This window comes from Pelophylax lessonae (genome assembly GCF_965119305.1).
Source record: "Pelophylax lessonae genome assembly, chromosome: 2".
In the NCBI taxonomy this organism is placed as follows: domain Eukaryota; kingdom Metazoa; phylum Chordata; class Amphibia; order Anura; family Ranidae; genus Pelophylax; species Pelophylax lessonae.
Genome location: NC_138769.1, coordinates 146985769 through 147007717, shown reverse-complemented (window position 1 = coordinate 147007717; position 21949 = coordinate 146985769). Strand labels below are relative to the sequence as shown.

General features: G+C 40.6%; 1 protein-coding gene across 1 annotated transcript in view; it reads left to right on the top strand.

Annotated features, from left to right (window-relative positions):
• Positions 1-21949, top strand: part of NLK (nemo like kinase) — a 371107-nt gene that overhangs the window by 274223 nt on the left and 74935 nt on the right. The window contains exons 5-6 of the mRNA XM_082244542.1: positions 348-433; positions 21835-21949. The exon at positions 21835-21949 is cut by the window's right edge and continues 95 nt beyond it. Of these exons, the coding sequence (XP_082100668.1) occupies positions 348-433; positions 21835-21949 (201 nt within the window). The remainder of the gene's footprint in view (positions 1-347; positions 434-21834) is intronic.

The window sequence follows — 21949 nt, the reverse complement described above, 5'->3', positions numbered from 1 at the left end:
AAAAAAAAAACACCCAGTGGTGAATTACATACCACCAAAAAAAAGCTCTAAATGTGTGAAAAAATTATCACAATTGTAATGGTTAAAAATGCTCAGTATTGAGGTGGTTAAAAAAAGCACCAGGCCTTTTATGAAGCACAGTGATATGCTTCCTGTGCTTCCCCACCCTGCTGAAAGTGCCTTTTGTGTTATATAGTAGTAGTTTTTTTTTTTTACTTGTGTATTTAGGTGAGATAAATCTTGTGGGTCATTTAGTTAACACTCACACGACAAAAGTCTTCACACATGCATGTTCATGTTGAGGAACTGCAATTAATTGAAATATGTTGTCTTTTTCATTCAATAAGGTCTGAAGTATTTACATTCGGCCGGCATTTTGCATCGAGACATTAAACCAGGGAATCTGCTCGTGAACAGCAACTGTGTGCTTAAGGTAGTGTCTGCATTTATTTTTTAAATGTATCTGCTAAAAAAAGGGTGTGACAGATGGGAGTGTAAATTGCCTGTGTGTGGTGGGGCTGGGCCCCTTAGCAAGTGGGGCCCCCGGGCAACTGCCAGGCGTGCCCATTCGAAAAGACAGCCCTGCTTCCCACCCTAAAACTGCAAAGTGAAAGGAGAAGCAGCACATTGAGCTTATATCTGCTTTACAGAGACTGCAGGAGGCTTAATCACTTAAATTGCTTGCAGTCAAACACATATGTATTAATACAGAACTCTATTGTGTGACTTTTGTATATCTGCCTTGGCTTGATCTTTAAATATAAACTATTTCGGTTCTGACCTGCATATTTAAAACACCTGAAAGTACATATTTTGTCAGTTTAGTAAAAAGTGATGTCTTATTGTAATCAACTGTGCCAGGGTTTTATTTTTTTTTTTAATGCAAGAACATCATATGGACTATAATGTTTCACCTTAGCTATCCATCTACTCAAAAAGACAGGTGAAGATTAAGCTACCTTGGGAATCTTTTTTTGGTTAACTCCATAAAGTGAGTGTTCATGTTTGGCCTATGAAAAGAGGTAGGGAAAGACAGATACTTCAGACACACTTAGTGGGGAAAATGAGTTCAGACAATGTAGTCCAACCTCCTTGATAATTGATATGATGAAAAGCAAAGTGCCATTAGACACTAACTCAAGTGCTCACAATGGACTGCTGGAAGGAATTATTCATCCATATGAAGTAGCTGCCAAAAGGTTGCGAGGGATGAGCAACTGTCAACTCTTGAAATATCAGTAAAAAGGTTGCAGAGGATTAGCAACTGTCATGGAGTTTCTTAACAAATGAAAAACACAAGTTCCTGTGTATGATCCGCAGCTCTTGATATAGAAGATCGAGGGAAGATCCACAGAGAATTGCAAACAAGTGACCATGGCACTGGACCATGAATTCTAAAAGTTTAAGCATTGGCTAAAACGTACATTTATGTCTTGGACCATAGTAGAGGAGGTGAGGAGGAATCCAGACACTCAGCACAGATCAGGGGGAGACAGTGGGCTTTGGTGGTGGTGAGCCACAATAGGATGCATGCAGGCAAACCAACCAGACGGCCAGTTTGGGATGTGATAATCCCCACACAGAGGAGCCCTGTTTAAAGGCAAAGATGGAATATGGAAGCCTGCAGATGATGGCCAAAAAAAGCACTGGACAGCAGGGGTAGCTGAGATCTCGATGACAGACACCTGGATTGATTTGCCTTGAACCAGGCTTCTCATTGTAGGGTTAATCAAATCCCACATTGCCCGTCAGGTGGCTTGCCTGCATGCATCTTGCTCTGACTCACCACCACCCAGCCCGCTTGGTCCCCCCTGATCTGTGCTGTGACAGTCTGTGGATTCCCCCTCACCTCCTCCACTGTGGTCCAAGACATCCATGTAAGATTTAGCCAATGCTTAATAATTAACTTTTAGAATTCATGGTCTGGCACCTTGGTCACTTTGCAATTTATTTGATGAACCTTACCTTCCTTCTCCCTGAAAACAGGACAACAAATAGAATGGGCAATCTATGACAAATGGTCCAAGCCAGAAAAGATTTTCACCCTTCTGACCCCTATTAAGTGGAAAAAGATGGCACAAGCGTCTAAATAAATAAAGCTGCAAGCATGAAAAGGGCACTTGAATGTGTATGCGGGGGTCAATACAGTGAGGTGAGAGTTGCACAAAAGGTATTCACCATGGTGTTTTCTACTTGCATGTTTTTGCAGCACTTAAGATGTGATCTACAGTGCTCAGCATAAATGAGTACACCCCAACAGACATGTCAGAAAACCTTTACTTTCCTTTCACAATCAACATTTTCTATAGTGCGCTTTACTACAAAATACTCTCACAAATGCGGGCCATTAATTGCAACTAAGGTTTGTTAATGTGTGCAAACAAAGTATTTTTCCTACAGAACATTCAAGACCATGTTGCAAAAATTAATACACCCCAATAAAAGTCTTGGGAGCAAAGCTAAATTTTAGACAAAATCCTAATAAACACGAATTCAATTACAGGTGAGTCTAAACAGGTGTCCAGCAGACAGTTGATTTATAAAAGGTCTGTACTTAAAGAAAACTCCTTCCCATTTCATGTCAGCAATGGCACCAAATAGAAGAGAAATGTCACAAGACCTGAGAAAGAAAATAATTTATTTACACAAAAAGGTGAAAAGAAGATCAGCAAAGTTTTTGTCTGCCAGAATGCAGCAGTGAGACAAAAATTTAACAAAGATGGAACTGCAACCATCTCACAGAGACTGAAGTTAACACCTCAATAGGAAGCATCTTCTGATGAGAAGCATTGAAGAAAATCGACATGCAAGTTTGCTGCAGTTAGCTAAAGAAGTAGAAAGCCAAACTGGGGTGATTGTTTCCTGTAACACAATATGGCATACACTGCAGAGGAATGGCATGCATGGTTGTCATTTATGAAGGAAGCCTCTCCTAAAATCCATGCACAAAAAAACCTGCCTCGAATTTGCCAGGGCCCATACTGAAAAAGACTACTGGGACTCTGTACTCTGGAGTGATGAGACCAAGAGAAAAGTGTTTGGAACTGGTGGCTTCAAAACTGTATGGAGTCCAAAGGTGAGGAATACAAAGAAAAATCCATGGTGCCTACAGTGAAACATGGTGCTGGCAGCATCCTCCTGTGGCGCCGCATGAGTGCTGCTGGTGTCGGGGAGCTGCAGATCATTGATGGTATCATGAATTCACAGATGTACTGCTCTATACTGAAAATGTGCCCTTGGTCGCTGTGAACTTTTCGAAGATGACAATGATCCAAAACACACATCTAAGGCCACAGGGTCCAAGTATGTTTCCTGATCTGAACCCAATCAAATACCTATGGGGAATTCTAAAGAGACAAGTTGAGCATCACTCTCCATCCAGCATCTAGGCTCCAAAAGAGGTCGTTCTTGAAGAATGGAAAAAGATGTTGCGATATGTCGCCAATTTGTTCATTCAATGCTTGGAAGACTTGGTTCTGTCCTTGCAAATCATGTAGGTTATACAAAATACTAGATGTAGTAGTTTTTGTATTTTTGCATCAACTAATTTGAGTAAAACTAAAGATTTTGTAATCCAAGTTATATTATTAGCCTTTCATGTAATGAGCTAAACTAATGTTCTATAAACTCAGTTTTATGTTGTGTTCATTGCGATATTGATTCAAATCTTACACGCATTAACAACTATATGGATATTTACTTTTTTTTTTTTTTTTTAATTTATTGATAGTTTTCTGATTATTTGATCATTGCTGAAAGCACATACAACATCAATCCACAGATTGTGGTTATTACTCACAGATAAACTATTGGTGACAGTGTAGCATTCATTTATTTTTTATACACATCTAAGTGAAAAAAAGAGTTTAACAATAAGTGGTCTCTGTTGGGCTAGCTGACTCTGCCATTAAACAGCTCATTGTTCCAATTGAAGATTTTCCTTCATTCAAAGGTTCTGCAGATAGGAAGTTTGAGACCCTCCTAAAATCTTTCTTTAACCACTTTACCGCAGCTCACTAGAGCTCTACTGCAGCCAAGTGGCTCTTGTAGGTCTGACGACGTAGACCTACGTCGCCAGACACTCCCCCTTCTCTTCGCTCCCACTGTATTCAGTCACAGCGGGAGTCAGGCCAGGGGAGGAGCGGCGGTGATCACCGCCGCTCTTCCCCGATCGTCGGGGAATCGAGTCTGGAGATCCGCCCGCTTGTGTAAACAAAGCGGGTGGATCTCCTAAGTGACAGGCAGGGTCAGATTGCAGGGTTCAGCATAGCTGAACCTGCGATCTGTCCCTGTGTCACTGTCACCTCCCCCCACACACGTCAGTAAGCACCAGGCATACATTAACCCCTCCCTCTCCAATAAAATTAATCCCTTCCCTGCCAGTGCCATTTTTACAGTAACAGTGCATATTTATAGCACTGATTACTGTAGTAATGTCACTGGTAACCCCAAAAATGTCAGTCAAGGGTCCGATCTGTCCGCCGCAATGTCGCAGTCCCGCAAAAAAAATCGCAGATCGCCGTCATTACTCGTTAAAAAAAAAAAAAAACACCAAAAACGACAGAAATCTTTCCCTTAGTAAACGCAATAACTTTTGTGAATACCAATCAAAATACGCCTTTTGCGATTTTTTTTTTTTTTATACCAAAAATATGTAGCAGAAAACAAATTGGCATAAAATGATAAAAGATTTTGATTTTTACATTTTTTTGGGGGGGAATTTCATATAAAAAAATGTGAAAAATATTGTTATTTTTTCAAAATTGTCACTTTTTTTGTTTATAGCGCAAAAAGTAAAAATCACACAGGTGATCAAATACCACCAAAAGAAAGCTCTGTGTGTGGGAAAAAAAGACGTAAATTTTGTTTTGGTACGGCATTGCATGACCGCGCAATTGTCAGTTAAAGTCGCACAGTGCCGAATCGCAAAAAGTGGCCTAGACGTAAGACAGCAAAATCCTCCGGTGGTAAAGTGGTTAATCTTACAGGCCAAGCTCTGCAGTCAGCTATCGCTGCATTTTATGTTTGACAAACTGCAGCTAACTGGACTAGGGCAATCCACAACCAACACAATCCTGTATTCCAGGACCATGCCTTAATAGACCTATTACAGCAATTACCTTCTGCTTTGCTCTTTTGTGTGAATGCTCTGGAACATGTAATGAAACAAATTTCCAGAGTGGCATATGTATTTGTTCTCTGAGACCAGGAGGAATACATTGGATCTGTGGACATCCAAGATGCCTATCTAAAAAGTGAGATGTGCAGGCTTCCTAAAAAATTGTATCTACTCCAAGGTCAATTGATACTTGGACCTTAAAGAATAAGTAATGTGACAGTGCAAATAAAGTCTACTCAAAATATGTAAAATCAAACAGTCCAAACACCACAAAGTGCAAACATGCAAATCAAGTCTGTAAATGATTCACCAAGTGTCCTCCAGCTAAATTTATTTCTCACCTCCCAAAAATTGCTACTTAGGAAGTAACCCAATACATGTGCAATAATATCATCTCTGTATTAGATGGTCCAGGTATTTGCAGATGGAACACAATGTGCCACTTAGTGTAAAACCCAAAATCAAGAGTTTAAAACCAATGGTTACACTTTCATTCTTTTGTGTCATGCCTGACACAAGGGGAAAACCCCAGTTCTAGACAAAGCAAGCACCGTCGGCTCCAGTCGCTACACAGGCTGTGACTCACCGCGGGCTGGTACAAGGTGACGTCACTCCAAAACTTCTGCTTATGCTTTTTCGACATGTCATCCGAAACAGTTTTTGCACTGCCCTCTGGCCTATCCTCTTCTCCCAAAGTGTTCACTAAGGCCTTAGACAACCTTCAGGACTCCTCTCCCTTTCAGCTATCAGAAAATGTCTACAGGACAATTCAGAAGCCCTAGGCCTTCTGCTGGGTGATCAATTTACAAAAAAAAATCTGCTCACCAGCCTTTCCTTCCTTGGGAATACTTGATTTTGGTCCTAGACACATTACAAGCAAAAGACTTTCTAGAAAAAATGTTCACATACTCGAGAATGGAGATTGAACACATCCCACATTAAGATTCATCATGATGAGCTTTAAACATATAATGGTAGCTTATCTTTTGAAGCAGTACTGTTTGCCCAATTTCACTCAAGAACTCTTTACTGAAACATCTTGTTGAACTGGAAAAAGCAAGTCCTTCCCTTGCTATCATTGGAAAGTTATCACAACAGACACAAGTCTCTCAGGTTGGGGAGGAGTGCTCCAATCCCTAACAGTCCAAGGAACATGGTCATTGAGGGAAGCCAAGCTCCCCATCAACATCTTGAGCTCAGAGCAATGCGGTAGGCCCTGCAGCACTGGCCCCTCTTCGGAAGGGTCACCCAGTCAGGGTGCAGTCAGTGTCACAGCTGTGGCCTACATTAGCCGTCAAGGGGGCACCAGGAGTCTGGCTGCCTTGAAGGAAGCATACCAGATCTCTTGGGCAGAAACTCGCTGTCCATCGATCTGTGGTCCACATCCTGGGAGTGGACAAATGGAAAGGGTATTATCTCAGCGGCCATTGCCTGGATCAGGGGGAATGGGCCCCTCATCCAGATGTCTTCAATATATGCCAAAAATGGGTGATTTCTAGATGTGGATATCTTTGCCTCCAGATTCAACAAAATACCTCTATTTGCTACCACAACCAGGGACCCTCTAGCTCTAGCCTCAGATGTCTTAATAATCCTCTGGTCTCAGTTCAATCAAATTTACTTCTTCCTTCGAATGGACTCCTACTTTGTCTGCTCAAGAAAAATGAAGCAAGAGAAAAACAATGATTCTACTTGCACAAAACTGGCTCAGAATAACCTGATACATAGACATACTCAAACTTCTATCAGACAACCCCTGGACTCTTCCTAACAGGCCAGATCTGCTATCTCAAGGCCCATTTTTTTTACATCCTGCTTCTCAGTCTCTGGCTTCAAGGGCATGGCTGTTGAAACCCACGTATTAAAGGATGGAGGGGGTTTTGAGTCTGTAACTCCTACCATGTTGAAAGCAAGAAAAGGCTCTTCCAGGAAGATATACTAGAACACCTAGAAATCCTTTTTTGCTATGTTGGGCGAACAGGCACTCATGTGGTTAACACTTTAATTGCAATGACCACCATTACAGGATGGATTTTGGGGAGGGGGGGGGGTTGTTTCACTTAATGCCATGACCATCAATGCAGAGTGGCAGGGGATTAACATATCCCCAAGACCCACCAGTACAGGGGAGATGGGAGGGTTAACTTGCCATGAGCCCCCATTGCAGGGGAGAATGGGGGATTAACGTTCGCTGCCACTGACTATCAATGCAGGCTGGATTGGGTTAAATTTCACTGCCACTGCCCACCAGTGCTTGAATAGGATGAGGTAAATTTCATTGCCACTGACCAACATGCGTTAATAGCGCTGGGGGTAATATTGCGGCAACTGACATAAACTCCTTCTTCAGTGGGATACACTGCAAAGAAAATCAACAGGATTGCAAATTGTGGTCGTTGAGATGCAAAAATGCTGCTTTTGGCACTTTAGAAGTGTCGGGTGCACTTGAGGCCCTCTATCATTTTACAATTGACCACCAGTGGTCTAAGTGATCAGTGGGGAAGGGGGAAAGGGGGAATGCTTCTTATTGCAGCAGACTTGCAACATAATGAACAGTACCACTGAGACAGTTGAATCTTTGAAAGATGCACTGTAAGGGAAACTCAAGGACCACTATAGCAAACCATGCTCTTTTTGGCAATATCAAGAAACCTAAGGTATAATGGAGGATTGAGTTGATTTATTTATTGTTTCGAAAATAGAGAAAAACATTTTAGATGGTGTTATTGCTTTACAGCCCACCTGAATAAGAAAGTGTTGCTGCTTTTCAGCACTCGGAAACTTGTAACATAGTTTGCAAACTAAGTAGATGTATAAACCGCACTAATTCTAAAAAATTAAAAATGATCAAAATGTAATGAATAGTAGAATAAGCAGCAACTTCGTGTGACAACACCCCAAAACCAAATAATATAAACATGTCGCGCTATGTGATAAAAAATATATATAAATAAAATATATAAAAAATTGACTTAATATGAAAAAATGTCCAATAGGTGAATAGAAGTTCTTAAATTCCAACAAGTGAGATGTAAATCAATCAAGTTGTTAGGCAGGGGAATCCCCAACTGATGGATGTTCTGCTTACCAGAAATAGGTGGATAATGTGCATAAATAATGGTCACTCTCCGCCAAGCGTGGTGAACCCGTGAATGATCCAAATACCAGGAAGAAGTCTTGTATAAGCCACTTGATATGATGTGATGTCAAAATCACTCAAATGAAGATGTGATTAGCATGAAACGATAAAAATAAATGCCATAGCATAAAACCCAAAAAATGTAAAATTTAAAAAATGCACTCCCAAAAAATACAAAAGGAACACCTTCACAAACCATGTGAAAAGGTAAAATATCACCACTGTGCTTGTGTCACAACCTGTGTAAATACTTCTTACCAGAAAAAGAGGGAGGAATGTGCGCTGTAATCATCCAGCATGAGAACGAAAGGTGTGCAGCAAGGAACCAGATGCTCTCCACCCAGTGAGGAATAAGAAGAGGGAAACTCACCCCTAAAATGAGCCACCACCAATATAGAAGCTCATTACCAGATGACAGTAAGGAATCAGCCTGTAGTTCAAACGGTAATCTGATGATAGATGTATCCAGGGGAAACCTGACAGCCTCAAGATATCCCACAGCAAATGGCAATACACATAAGGACCAGTGGACCCCGCAATCCTAGAATGTAAAAGGGAAACGCCATAGCATAAAACCAAAGCAACTTTATTGTATAAAACGAAAATGCACTCACATGAATAGATAGAGTAAACGCCTCGGATAGACAAGGAGCTGAAGCCGCGGGCTGGTCGCAGAGGGTTACTGTCATCTGGTAAGGAGCTTCTATATTGGTGGTGGCTCATCTGTCAGGATTATTGCGGAATTAAAGTAAAAGAAAATGGAAATATATAAAAGCCATGTAGACTATAGAGATTGTGAACAGCATAGCTTCCATCTTGTCATCAAAGTTCATATATGTTCTTTTACAAGATGTCTCTTACAGAGGGTCTATGGTTTTAACAGAAAATTCTGTTTCTCTTACGTCCTCCGACAGTCGCCGCCTCCTCTAAGTCATCACTATTGGGTACTGACTTCCGCTCCGCAGGAGTAGCTAGTTAGAGCTAGTTGGCTAGCTAGAGGGGCTACTAGCTAGCTGACTTAGAGGAGGCAGAGACTGTCGGAGGACTCGGAGAAAGGAATTTTACAGGTAAGATTTTACAAAAATTCCATTACCTATGTAGTCATAAATAAGTGGTACATGGACATCTCATCAGATAAGAGTCAATTAGCGAGACACCATACTAGTCACTGATGTCCAGACATTAGTCTATCTGTATTTAACAATGGACAATAGTGTATTCATTAGGTTCATTTAAACTATAAGTTCTAAAGATATATTATATCGTGTGTAAGAAAATGAGTAATAATTGTATGTATATGTATACATATATATTTAGGAATGTTATATCACATTTTGGTTTTATATTCTTACAGTAATAATCTTACTTGGGGCTAAATACTAATTACCTAATTTTAGAGAAGTTTGTGTAAGTTTTTATGGCCATATAGATCTCACAAGCCAGACGCAATGTCTGAAGTGTTTGACAGAATTCAAATAATGGCTTTTCACTAGCCAAGAGGTCAAAGGTTATCTTTAATAGTGGTCTTATTGTATGTTCTAAATAATGAATTTAATAAGCAATACAATGCTGCCCCCTTTGGAGATGCTACTAAATGCAGTCTTGGGGTAACTCAGTATTTTTCAATATAAATATATATATTGTATTAAATATAATCTTTATAAATGGCTTACCAGATCCAATAATTGCCAGGGTACATGATGGAGATATTGGGTACATGATGGAGATATAGATGGACATTTATGTATGTACTGAGAGTATGGACAAAGTTTTATGTTGTGTTTTATGATTACTCTTAAATATAAAGAAATTATCATTTAATTTTATTATCCAAAGTACTGGATTAAAATGGAGGCGTGACTATGACCTCACCAGTTAATGGGTAGAAAATCCCAACCAATGGGGATAATGTTCCTCCCTCTGGATTTAACTTATGGTAATTTTAATAGTCCTTTGTTCAATACCATATAAAAAGGAGAACCCAGATGTAATAGGACACATTACATACTGACAACACCCATTACACCTACAACATACACACTACTACATCCATCTATATACTCATCCAGACATACTCCATCTTACTCCATCATTTATCTGAAACTTTGAGGGACGCCAAACGAAACTCCTCCCTAACTGGCCACCATTTTTAAGAAGGCATCCATCTTAAGGACTCTGGTAACGACCATTTGAAGCTAGCAGCCATCTTAAGTGTGGTAAAGATACCTTGCTGTTTATTTGATATTATTTACGATTGTTTATTTCCTTCCTTATATGTTTTATATTGCATATTTAAGGGTAATAAGATTACAATCCCAGCCGTATAAACCATAGTAGATTTTTCTCTAAAAAGCTAATTTTTGTTTTTTATACATTTTTATTATCAGATTTAGTGCATTATTTGCAATTTAGTCTTCCGTTTTGCATAGCTTATTCTCGCTCCATCTGCAGTGGAGTGACTGTCGGCTGCACCATTTGCAGACAATTGTGGTCTGATTATTTAGAACACTTACCTATGGTTTATGCTATACCTGGAGAAAAGGTAATCTTGTTTTCATTTTGTTTTATTTTTTCTTTCATTATTGAGCTACAGATCACATTGCATTTATCGTTTTAAGTTTGTATTTTATGTAGAGTCATCTTTTTGTGTCATTTCCAGTTTGATCGCATATTGTGAATACACGTCTTGTGAATAAATATTCTTATATATATTCCTTACTGTAGATTGTTTTCACTAAGCTTGGTATATGCCTTTAAAAAGAAATTAATCAATTAAAAAGAATTTGTTACATATTAATTTGTGGAAATAAGTTGAGATTCTCCTACCTCACAGATCTTTGCTTATTGACATAAATAGACACTGTTATATTCAGAGCAGTATAAATATTCTGACACATCTTAGGGGTGAGTTTCCCTCTCCTTATTCCTCACTGGGTGGAAAGTATCTGGTTCCTTGCTGCACACCTTTCTCTCTCATGCTGGATGATTACAGCGCACATTCTTACCTCTTTTTTGGTAAGAAGTATTTACTCAGGTTGTGACACAAGCACAGTGGTGATTTTTTACCTTTTCACATTGTTTGTGAAGGTGTTCCTTTATGTATTTTTTGTGAGACATTTTTTTATTTTTTATTTTATTTTACATTTTTGGGGTTTTATGCTAATCGCAATATATGATGATCACACCTTCATTTGAGTGATTTTGATGTCATCACATCATATCAAGTGGTTTATACAAGACTTCTTCCTGGTATTTGGATCATTCACGGGTTCACTACACTCGGCGGAGAGTGACCATTATCAACCTATTTCTGGTAAGCAGAATTGTGGATTCCCCTGCCTAACAACTTGATTGATTCACATCTCACTCATTGGAATTTAAGAACTTCTATTCACCTATTGGACATTTTTTCATATTAAGTTACTTTTTATATATTTCATTTATATATGTTTTTTATCACATAGCACGAATTGTTTATATTATATAGTTTGCAAACTACCTAGAATGTGATTAGTAGATTCCAGGTCTTGGAGAAGAATGGTGGTATATTTGTGTTTCTATTTATATTCCTTTTGTGACTGCTTCATCCTGTGGCAAGGAACACAAGCTGAGAAGGTCTTTACTCCCCAGTGGGGTTGTCCTTTGTTAAAAACAAGTTGGAGGCTTATATACCTACCACTGTTCCTTCTAATAGTAATGCACAAACTGACATCCTTGATGTAAAATGCTCATAGGCTGCCAAAAACGTGCACCTGATTTTATTATCTTGTGCATTTTTTATTTTCTTTCCTGTAAAGCATTTCTTAAAATATTGAATGAATACAAAGTACAAGATGATCTTAGTGTAACAATCAATCAACCATTTTAAAATTAGCTATCCCCTTTGGAACAGGAGCATGGATATTAAAATCTGGGACACAAGAGCACTGATAATAATAAAAAAAAAAAAGTACAGGCCAGATTTTTTATTTATACATATTTATATATCATTTTTCATAATTAAATTTGTTTTAGCATGTCCATCTTTTTTTGGTAATGTGGTTCAGAAAATTTATTTTTTGTTTGTTTGCATCACACATGACAGGAAATTATTTTAGCCCCTCAATTTTATTCACATTAAATTTTAGTTGTTAGTTTCATACAATCGATTTGGAAGAGGACCTGCTGCTCATTCATATGATGAATTTTCGTTTCCCCCGAATACAAAAAGCCTTCTGTATGAAAATGTCAGTACTAAGAAACTTGCCCATTAGTAAGATTACAGGAACAGTCTTAATCAGGGCTAGGTTCCCATTGAAATTTTTTTTTTCTGATAACAGGTTTATACTTGGCTCTTTGCAGTGAAATTTAACAGAACTGCCCTGGACCTCTTCTCAGGTCCCCCACTGGCGCTCCTGGCTCCTCCTCTTTTTTGTGTGCACCCTTAGCAAGCCACTTTTTGACCGATACCTGCTCCCACTTCTAGTTAGATGCACAGTGCTGATCTTAGCAGAAAGTTCGGCCCCTCCTCCAGTTGTCTTCTGGAAAACATGACAGGTCCCAGAAGACTACAGGACCATTCACAAAACGCTGCGTGGCTCGTGCATGTGCAGTTTGAAACCTGGCTGTGAAGCCACAAGGCTTCACTGCATGTTTCTCTTACTTGGGATGCCTGCACTTGAAGCCGATTTGAAGAATCTGCTTTGGTGAGGATGAATCGCTGGATCCCTGGGCAGGTATGTGCCTTTATATTAAGGCAGTCTGATTATGTCAGTATTTTTGAATGTCAAAGCGGTACATTGTTTTGCATGGAAATTTGTTGTTTTATATTGTAGGCCTGTAATTCTTAGGAATAACTCACTTAAATTTGTCCAAGCAAGAGTCTAGTCGACATCCCGGGTATGATGGTTTGAAACGCAAAATCATAAATTATAATATAATTAATTCAATAGTGTAATCAAACCTAAAACACTGAAATTTGTGCAAACAAGGGTGCAGTATTACTAGTCACTGTAATACTAGACACTGCATATTGGTTTAGTAAACATCCCGGGTATGAACATTTTTTAAACATGAGTGCACAAAGTCTGACGTCACAATCAGGAAAATGGAACCTGGTTTCCTTTCTGGTTTTTCTTTCCACTGTCTTCTCGCTTTGAGCAACAAACCATGCACAGCCTTGTAGGTGCTGACTTTTTCTCGGTTTGTGGAAAATAGTCCATGAAGTGATGACCAGTCAGGCGTTCTGGGTTGCAGACGCCAACAGCTGAACATCAGCTCTATTCACAGCCATTGATGGTGGTTCAAGATATGTTCAGCAACTTTCCATATGAAATCAGAATGAATCACAGGCTTGTCACACTTTTTTTGAGCAGAATGTAGGCATTCCACAAGCATTGCTCAAGAAGATGTCTGAAAATCTTCTTGTAGTACTGTAATACTTTTGCTGTTCCTCATTGCTGTGTAGAATGTCCGTGCTTGGTCGGCTCTGTTGACACCTCCCATGGTGTTGTTGTAGTCTATCACTACTTGTGGCTTCATGATTTCTTTCCCACCTTTCGTGCGTACCAGAACAGTGGAGAGGTATTATCAACTGTACTCATTAGGCACACATCTTTCCTGTCACGCCATTGCAGTGCCATCATTTTGCCTTTCTGCCAGGCAACCATTTCTCCAATCTTCAGCTTCTTTTTGCCAAACATTGGCAGCATGTTGCGCCGGTTAGCCCTAACGTTTCTATAGGCATCTGTGTTTTTTTTTTTTTTTTTATTTGCAGAAGAAACTCCTAAAGTTCAGGAGACTTAAAAAAGTTGACGGTTGTTACACAATAGCCCTGATTTGGCAATGGCTCAATAAGTGATAGAACCAAAGATGTTGCCATTCCATAGTTGCTGTATTTTGGATTGAATTTTTTTCCTTTTCCAGTGTATGACTGAATCCCAAATGTAGCCAGTTGACGATTCGCATAGCATGTAGGATTTTACGCCAAATTGTGCTCTTTGGTGCAATGTTTTGTGCCCAGCTGAGTCTTCCCTTGTAGGCCATTAGACTTTCACCTATGCTGATATCGTTCTGGCACATCGCTCCATTGGAAATTTTTTAGAATCATTTGATACTTCCAAAATCTTCTTTAGTTTTTGTGCCAGATGAGTAGTTTCATCAATTTTTTGTTTTTGAAGTGTAAATATTTAATCAGGCAAAATCTGTACTCTGACATGACCGTGCCAAAGAATGGAGTGGCAAGTAATGTATTCGTTGTCCAATACCACTTCTCCAGGGGTTTACCAACCACTTCCTGAAGTATTAGACCCAGAACGTTCAAAATGCCATCTTTGGTCACTGGTTCCCACTTTCTGCTTCTTGGAAACTTCCGATGAAGAGTAACTAATTGTTGCTCTTTTTTCAATAACCTCATCTGTCAGAAACAATTGTAAGTATGCCAAGGTGCTGTAGTGTTCAACGTCTTTCATACCAGATGCTCCAGTAAATGGGAATCTTGGGGGCGCTGCCTTATCCATACCACAGTCAATAGAGCACCAAGTTCGCACATCACTGAGCTCAGTCGCAGAATCGTCACAGCCGTCGCTTTCAGTGTCTGATGACGAATTTCCCCACAAATCACTATCACTCAATTCTGCAAGGAATTCTAATTCACTTTCGCTGTTTTCTAGCTTGTCTAAAATTGCTTTTGACCTAAAGGAACGCTTTTTGGATTCCATGGACGTTCTCAACTTTCTAGGCAGAAAGAACAGTAAAAGTGCAGGCAGGGCACTGGACAAACCATTAGAGACAAAACTGAGGTGAAATGGTTTGATACAATAATGTAATCCTAACCGATTACAATGCATCATGTCATTTTTGGTTTACTTTTTTATTTTCTGGCCCAGTTCCGCCCTTCTGCACCACCAGCACTTGCAGGGAGGGGAACACGGAAGATGGATGCCGGCATCAGCCGGAGGACACAGCGGGAGGACATCAGGGGATTGTAGGGACAAGGTAAATGTCACTACAGGGATACTACAGTTTAATCCTGAGTGTGGCTCAGGGTTTCCTCTTTCGGTACTGAAAATTAACCCCGAGCCACACTTGGGATTACTGCCAGGCAGGTTAAAAGTCAGCAGCAACAGTATTTGTAGCTGCGGACTTTTTATTTTTTGGGGCAGCCTGGCACTCCGCTTTAATGCAAGGAATGCTTTAAAGTGGTTGTAAACCCTTACATATACCCAGGAAAGTGACTGGCCTCAGCATACGCTGTACCTGTTTTTCTGCACTCTGCTCTGCGTCCATTCAAAGTCCAGAATTTTTAAAGCTTGTCTGAGCTGTCTGAAAACAGGGGACGGAGAATTGAAGTTACCCTAAGTTCAGCGAGAAGACCTCTGAGAGCTGATTGGAGGGAAGGCACGCGCCCTCTTTTTTTACATTGCACACAAGAACAGAGCTGAGGCTGTTGATTTCATCTGGAGATCCCTCCCCTGTCACCTTTTTTCTCTTGGTGTCAGGAAATATTTTCAGAAGTGATTCATGCTGATAGCAGAGGACCGAAGCAGCAGACCAATTTGAGACAGTGGTCTAGAGACAAGTAAACACTATAGATGGATATGTTCATATTTTATGCCTGAGGTTTACAATCACTTTAAGGTAAAAAAAAAAAAATGTTGCTTTCACTTAGTCGATAGTGGTAATACCTTGTGTGGTGCAATGGCTGTTTACATACACAAGTAGGGACCTATGCACGTGTGTGCCTTTGCATGTGTTTGTGGGGGTAAGGTGCTTTTACATTTATTAACACTTTTTGCTATATGATAGCATGGGCAGGTCACAGCTACTCTTTATGGAGACATCCGGGGTCTGTTAGACCCTCAATGTCTAAACAGGAAATTATAAATATGGAAAAAACACTGCTCTATCTGTAGGCCAGCCCTACAATTGATATATATTATTGTCCATAAATCGCATAAGGAAAAAGTGCAGCGCTCAATCAATATGCAGTCAAAGAATTCTGCATATAACTGAAAATTATAAAAAAAGAAATACATTCATATCACAAAAGTGAGTCCATAGTTAATAAAATGATGTTAAAAAATACTGGAAAGCCAAAAGGGAAGCTGAAGTGTTCAAACATCCAAAGTTGTCAGTAAGAAAGAACCCAGCACCAACATAGAAGGCATATGCACTCACCAGAAAGTATGGAACCAGGTACCTTTATAGTAAATGGGTCAATCAGACAAAGTAACCCTCATAGAAGAAGGTAGTCCACTCGTGAGGGATGGTCAATCAAAGTATATCCATATATTCCTGGATTATGATGGTTTTGTCTCCTGTCAGCTCTGCAACAGAGTTGGAGTTGGGAGTGTTTGCTCTCCAGCAGAGTTTGAGGTGGGTGTACTTACTGGCTCTCCAGCAGAGTTTGAGGTGGGTGTACTTACTGGCTCTCCAACAGAGTTTGAGGTGGGTGTACTTACTGGCTCTCCAACAGAGTTTGAGGTGGGTGCACTTACTGGCTCTCCAACAGAGTTTTAGGTGGGTGTACTTACTGGCTGTCCAACAGAGTTTTTAGGTGGGTGTTTTCACTGGATCTCAGAGTTTGAGGTGGGTATACTCATTGGCTCTCCAACCGAGTTTGAGGTGGGTGTACCCATTGGCTCTGACCCTCAATGTCTCCCTGCCTTCTGCTTCAGCTAATCAAGCAAAAGATTTTACTTGATTAGCCACTTGGCTAAAATAGCCAGGGAATGACGGCTCTGAAACCAGATGTGACAAAATCCTCATAGCTTCTGGGCTCATTAGTCTTAGCGAAGAAACATCCATTCCCTGATCTCCACTGAATCAATTTTGCCAGTTTACCATGTTCCCAGGCTCCCTGGAGGAATGGGGGGGAGGCCCAGCAACCACTGTGGCAGCAGGAATTGAAGGGGGGGGGGGCTGCATTGGCCTGCCCTTCTCGCTACCGTAACAAATTGCTTTTACTGAACAATCTCAGGCATGAGCTTGTTTTACGGATCCAAGCCAAATCCAGATAGTGGGTCAGAGGTCCTGCAGCCTTATAGGACAGTCAAGAGTAAAATGAAAACTCCTCCTACATGATATACCCAGACACTGATAGAAGCCAAAAGACTGCTTATAAATATTGCTGATGAGAAAAGGTATTTAGCAGTTTATATTAAATAGTTGCATTTTCTTGTTCTCTGTAGTACTGAAAGTGGACCCGTTAATGCTGATATTTGGCTGGATCAACATGTAACACAACTGAACAGAACAATAGGAATGCAGGGGATACATGGTTTCCTCTTAACACTACGGGTAAACAGATAAAGTTGGAAGGGGCGTGAGGTGAGGGAAGGCTTGTGGGGATAGGGGAAGGGAGGGATTGCACAGAGAAAAAGGGGGGGGGGGTGGAGGACAGGATAGGTTGGGTGCTAGGTCCAAAAGGGTCCTGAAAACGTAAACCTGTTCCAACAATGGATCTAGTATTCGTGTTTATTTTGAGCTGCTAAAGATACTAAATTTTCCCTAGTGTTCATGTCTTCCACTCTGATGAGCCATAGTGAAATTGAGGCAGTGTGTGGGTCTTTCCATCTCATTGCAGTGCAGGATTTGGCAGCGTTGAAGAGGTGGAGTAGAATCATTTTTTTTTTTTTTTCTGTTTTATATCAGAGACATGTAGAAGGAAAAAGGCTGGGTACTCTGGAAGTGTGAAATCCATTAATTTATTGTGAGATTCTACGTACCTCTCTCCAGAAATTATTCAATTTGGGGGCAGGACCAAAAAATATGCAGTCAAGTCCCTCATCCCACCTGGCATCGCCAGCAGGGGTCCCTCACCTCTGAAGTATTTATGAAGTATCGTTGGCGAGCGGTACCACCCTGTGAAAATTTTAATTTTACTCTCCTGAACCTGCGTGCATATGGATGATTTTAACGCAAAGTGGATGATACACCTTTTTACTACCTGCGCACAATAGTCTCTTACTACCTGCACACAATTGCTGATTTTTATGCTGGCTCAATACATTCTGCAGTATAGGATTCTTTGTGGTTATATTTTCCATATGTGGCCACTTGTAATTACCCCCCCCCCCCCCTTCAGACAGTATTATTTTGCAAGGATTCTCATATTGAACGTTTTAGGATATTGAGTGGGTCTCTTGCTGGTGCCTTGTTGTACATAAGTCTGTTGGTATTAAAAGAAAGATGTCGCGCTAATCCAAGTATAAGCAAACCAATCGATCAGTGTAAAAGTCCACATAAAGGGTAATAGCCACACCAGTCCAACAAAGGTGCAGGGAGAGAGAGAGGATCCGCCACCAAGTAGAGCCACAAAATACTCTTACCGTCCACTCAGACCCAAAAGGGTCATGCAGCGCCAGCAATACAGGTGTATGGAATGCAGATGAATTCACTCTTCCCCTCTCAACTTCCTGGTATGAAGGTCTGGGTTAAGCCTAGATAGCTTTGCCACTCACAGGGAAAACAAAAAGGCTCCTCATAGTGTAGCAAGTCCTAAATTATGTTTATTAGGCAAATAAAATAAGCAGCTTACATTCAAGAAGCCAGATATCGGCGTTCAGGGGTTTCCCTTTGAAAGCTCAAGAGATCCTGCTCCAAAAAATGGGCAACCGCTTCCCTACCATGTTGATGTGAAATTATGGTGTATAGTGATGAAACGTCAGCGGTTGCCAGGATATAGCTATCCTTCCAGTCTATTTTGGCAAGTTCATTAATGACCTGCATGGAGTCTCTTAGAAATGAGGGTGTTTTCAACACCAAAGGCTGCAAGAAACTATCAATGTACTTACCCACTCGGGACGTGACAGAGTCAATGCCACTAATAATGGGTCTCCTGGGTGGGAGCATTTGATTTTTATTAACAGAGATAATATATCTCTCTTACGTCCTCCGACAGTCGCTGCCACCTCTAAGTCATCACTATTGGGTATTGACTTCCGCTCCGCAGGAGTAGCTAGGCATAAGACTTAGTCAAAAGAACAAAAGCATTTGCATAGACACACCCATGGGGGCTGTCCCACTGGTCAATACCCCCCTGCAGTGATCACTCCCAACTCAAGTTTGTTTCTGCCTAGCGTCAGGAGTAGTTAGGCTTTCCCTGTGCTAGGGCTACAGTCTCAGCCTTTCTAATCTTCCCCTGTGTCACTTCGGTGTTTTTCTGGGTGGCAGACGATGTGTGTGGCGGCCGCAGCGGGGTAAAACCGCGCGGTCCGCCATTTTTAATATGGGCAAGCATGTCTGGCTTCACTGTGGGCTACATTAAATGCTGTTTTAGCGCCATCCGGCGCCATCTTGCGTGTGGCAGACCGATCGTTCCGAGCACATGTTTGGCGGCCATTTTCCCGAAGCCTCCCATTCAGTTCTATAGGCAGCCATTTTCCCTTGGTTATTGCAGCTTATAGTTCAGCCTCTTATGACCTCACTTCCTTTTCCTCTGAAGCAGCGATCGATGTGGTAGCACTCTGTGGGGCTCTGCAGACTCTCTTCCATAATTTTTTGTGTCATTCCTGGCTCAGTTCTTCTCCTTTTGGGGGTCTTTAGTCACTGTACATATAGCGGTGGGCTGCGCACTCCGCAGCGGTATTAAAGGGCCAGTACCTTTTTATTGCACTGTTGTTTTCTAACTTGGGCAATAGAATCTCAGGACAGCAAATTTCCTCCAGCTCTGATGGGGGACCCCAGACCTGCTGGGGACCCTGTTATACCTGATTTGGCCGCCGTAGTGGCGTCTTTAGTGTCAAAAATGGAGGTACTGATGTCTGAACGTGCTGCTAGGAAAAGACCCAGATTATCTCCTCTGATTCAGATGGTGATGTGGCTGCTGCGGCGGGCGTGCCCTTTTCAGGGTCTCGCTCATTCTTTGACCCTCTGGGGTCCAGTTGCAGTATAGGAGTTTTTAATGTCTATTAGGTTGAGTGGTATAATCACTATCTCAACTTTTTTAGAGTAACTAATAATTTATTTGTAAATTTATGATATATCCAGCTTTTTTAGTTTTGTTTTATATTTATTTATATAATGATTTTGAGATGTTCTAAGAATCATTAGATGTGTCATTCTGGTTTCCCGCCACTAGGTTGAGCCGCTTCCTGGTCTGTGCTGGGCTATACTATAATGAATTGATATATATTATCCTTTATGGGGCCCATCACACAGTTTTAATTACATATTTGAATATATGTTGTTTGAAGGTCTGCTTTGGAACAGCTACCTCTTGTATATATTTAGCTAGTTTCCGGCAGCTGGAACGCTTGTGGTAAGCGCCGGCTTCCGGGTATTGTCAGATCGCTCCGCCTCCCTCGGATATGACGATATGATATGATATTGGCTGGCGCATTCGCAGATGAGGGACGCGGTGGCCATCTTGTTGGTGGGGAAACCAACGACTGTCCATGATTACCGCTGAACACTAATATCTGGCATCTTGAATGTAAGCTGCTTCTTTTATTTGCCTAATAAACATCATTTAAGACTTGCTACACTATGAGGAGCCTTTTTGTTTTCCCTTTGAGTGGCGAGGCTATCTAGGCTTAACCCAGACCTTCATACCAGGAAGTTGAGAGGGGAAGAGTGACTTCATCTGCATTCCATACACCTGTATTGCATGACCCTTTTGGGTCTGAGCTGACGGTAAGAGTATTTTGTGGCTCTACTTGGTGGCGGATCCTCTCTCTCTCCCTGCACCTTTAGTTGGACTGGTGTGGCTATTACCATTTATGTGGACTTTTACACTGATTGGTTTACTTATACTTGGATTAGCGCGAAATCTTTCTTTTAATATTACTTGGAAGATATTGTATTCGTATCTTTTTGTGTCAGCTGCTATTCATGTTATATATGTTTTTTATATTGTTTTTATCAATATTAGAGCAGCAATTTTACCCAATATAAGTCTTTTAGTGTCTGAGCTGTGCAGACACTTTCCTATTTTTGATTATATAAGTGAATACTGCTTCATGTTTGGTAACATGCAGCTTGATAAATAGCTAATTTTACATACTATAATTAGTTTAGACTGAAGTTTGAGGCAACTGAGTGCTCCACCTTGTGTTAGATGTTGGCAGTTTCACGGTTTCAAATCAGAAAATTATGAATCTGTTCCAGAATGATAAAATTCTTTCCTTTTTTGATTTTTCTTTTAAACACCGGTTAATATTTTTTTTCATGTGTTTTTACTGGGGAGTTTTCCCTTCACTTCCTGTTTCAGAGATGCAATATAAACTCTTTCAAAAGTGGGGAGAAATCTCGTGATATCACCACCATGACAGGTTTTCCTTGTGAAAATTTTTCACATTTACCTCTTGTTGAATTGCCAATTGTAAAAGTGTGAATTTCCCATCACAACTTGTTCCAGTGACAGTGGTTACCATTACCGATAGAGAAGGAGAATCATCCCCACAGGGGCACAGACAGCAATAAAAACCTAGCTGGGTTTCTAAACTTTACCAGCAATATCTAAAATTTAAGAATTAAAAAAAAAAAACTGGTTAGATATACTCATTGAAATGTTTGCTTATAGGAATGCTGACATTTCTTTTTTTTAATATACATAAGTATGTGTAATCAAACCTTTTTTGTTCTGCTTTACCAGATTTGTGACTTTGGATTGGCAAGGGTGGAAGAACTTGACGAATCTCGTCATATGACTCAGGAAGTTGTCACTCAGTATTATCGTGCTCCTGAAATCCTAATGGGGAGCCGTCATT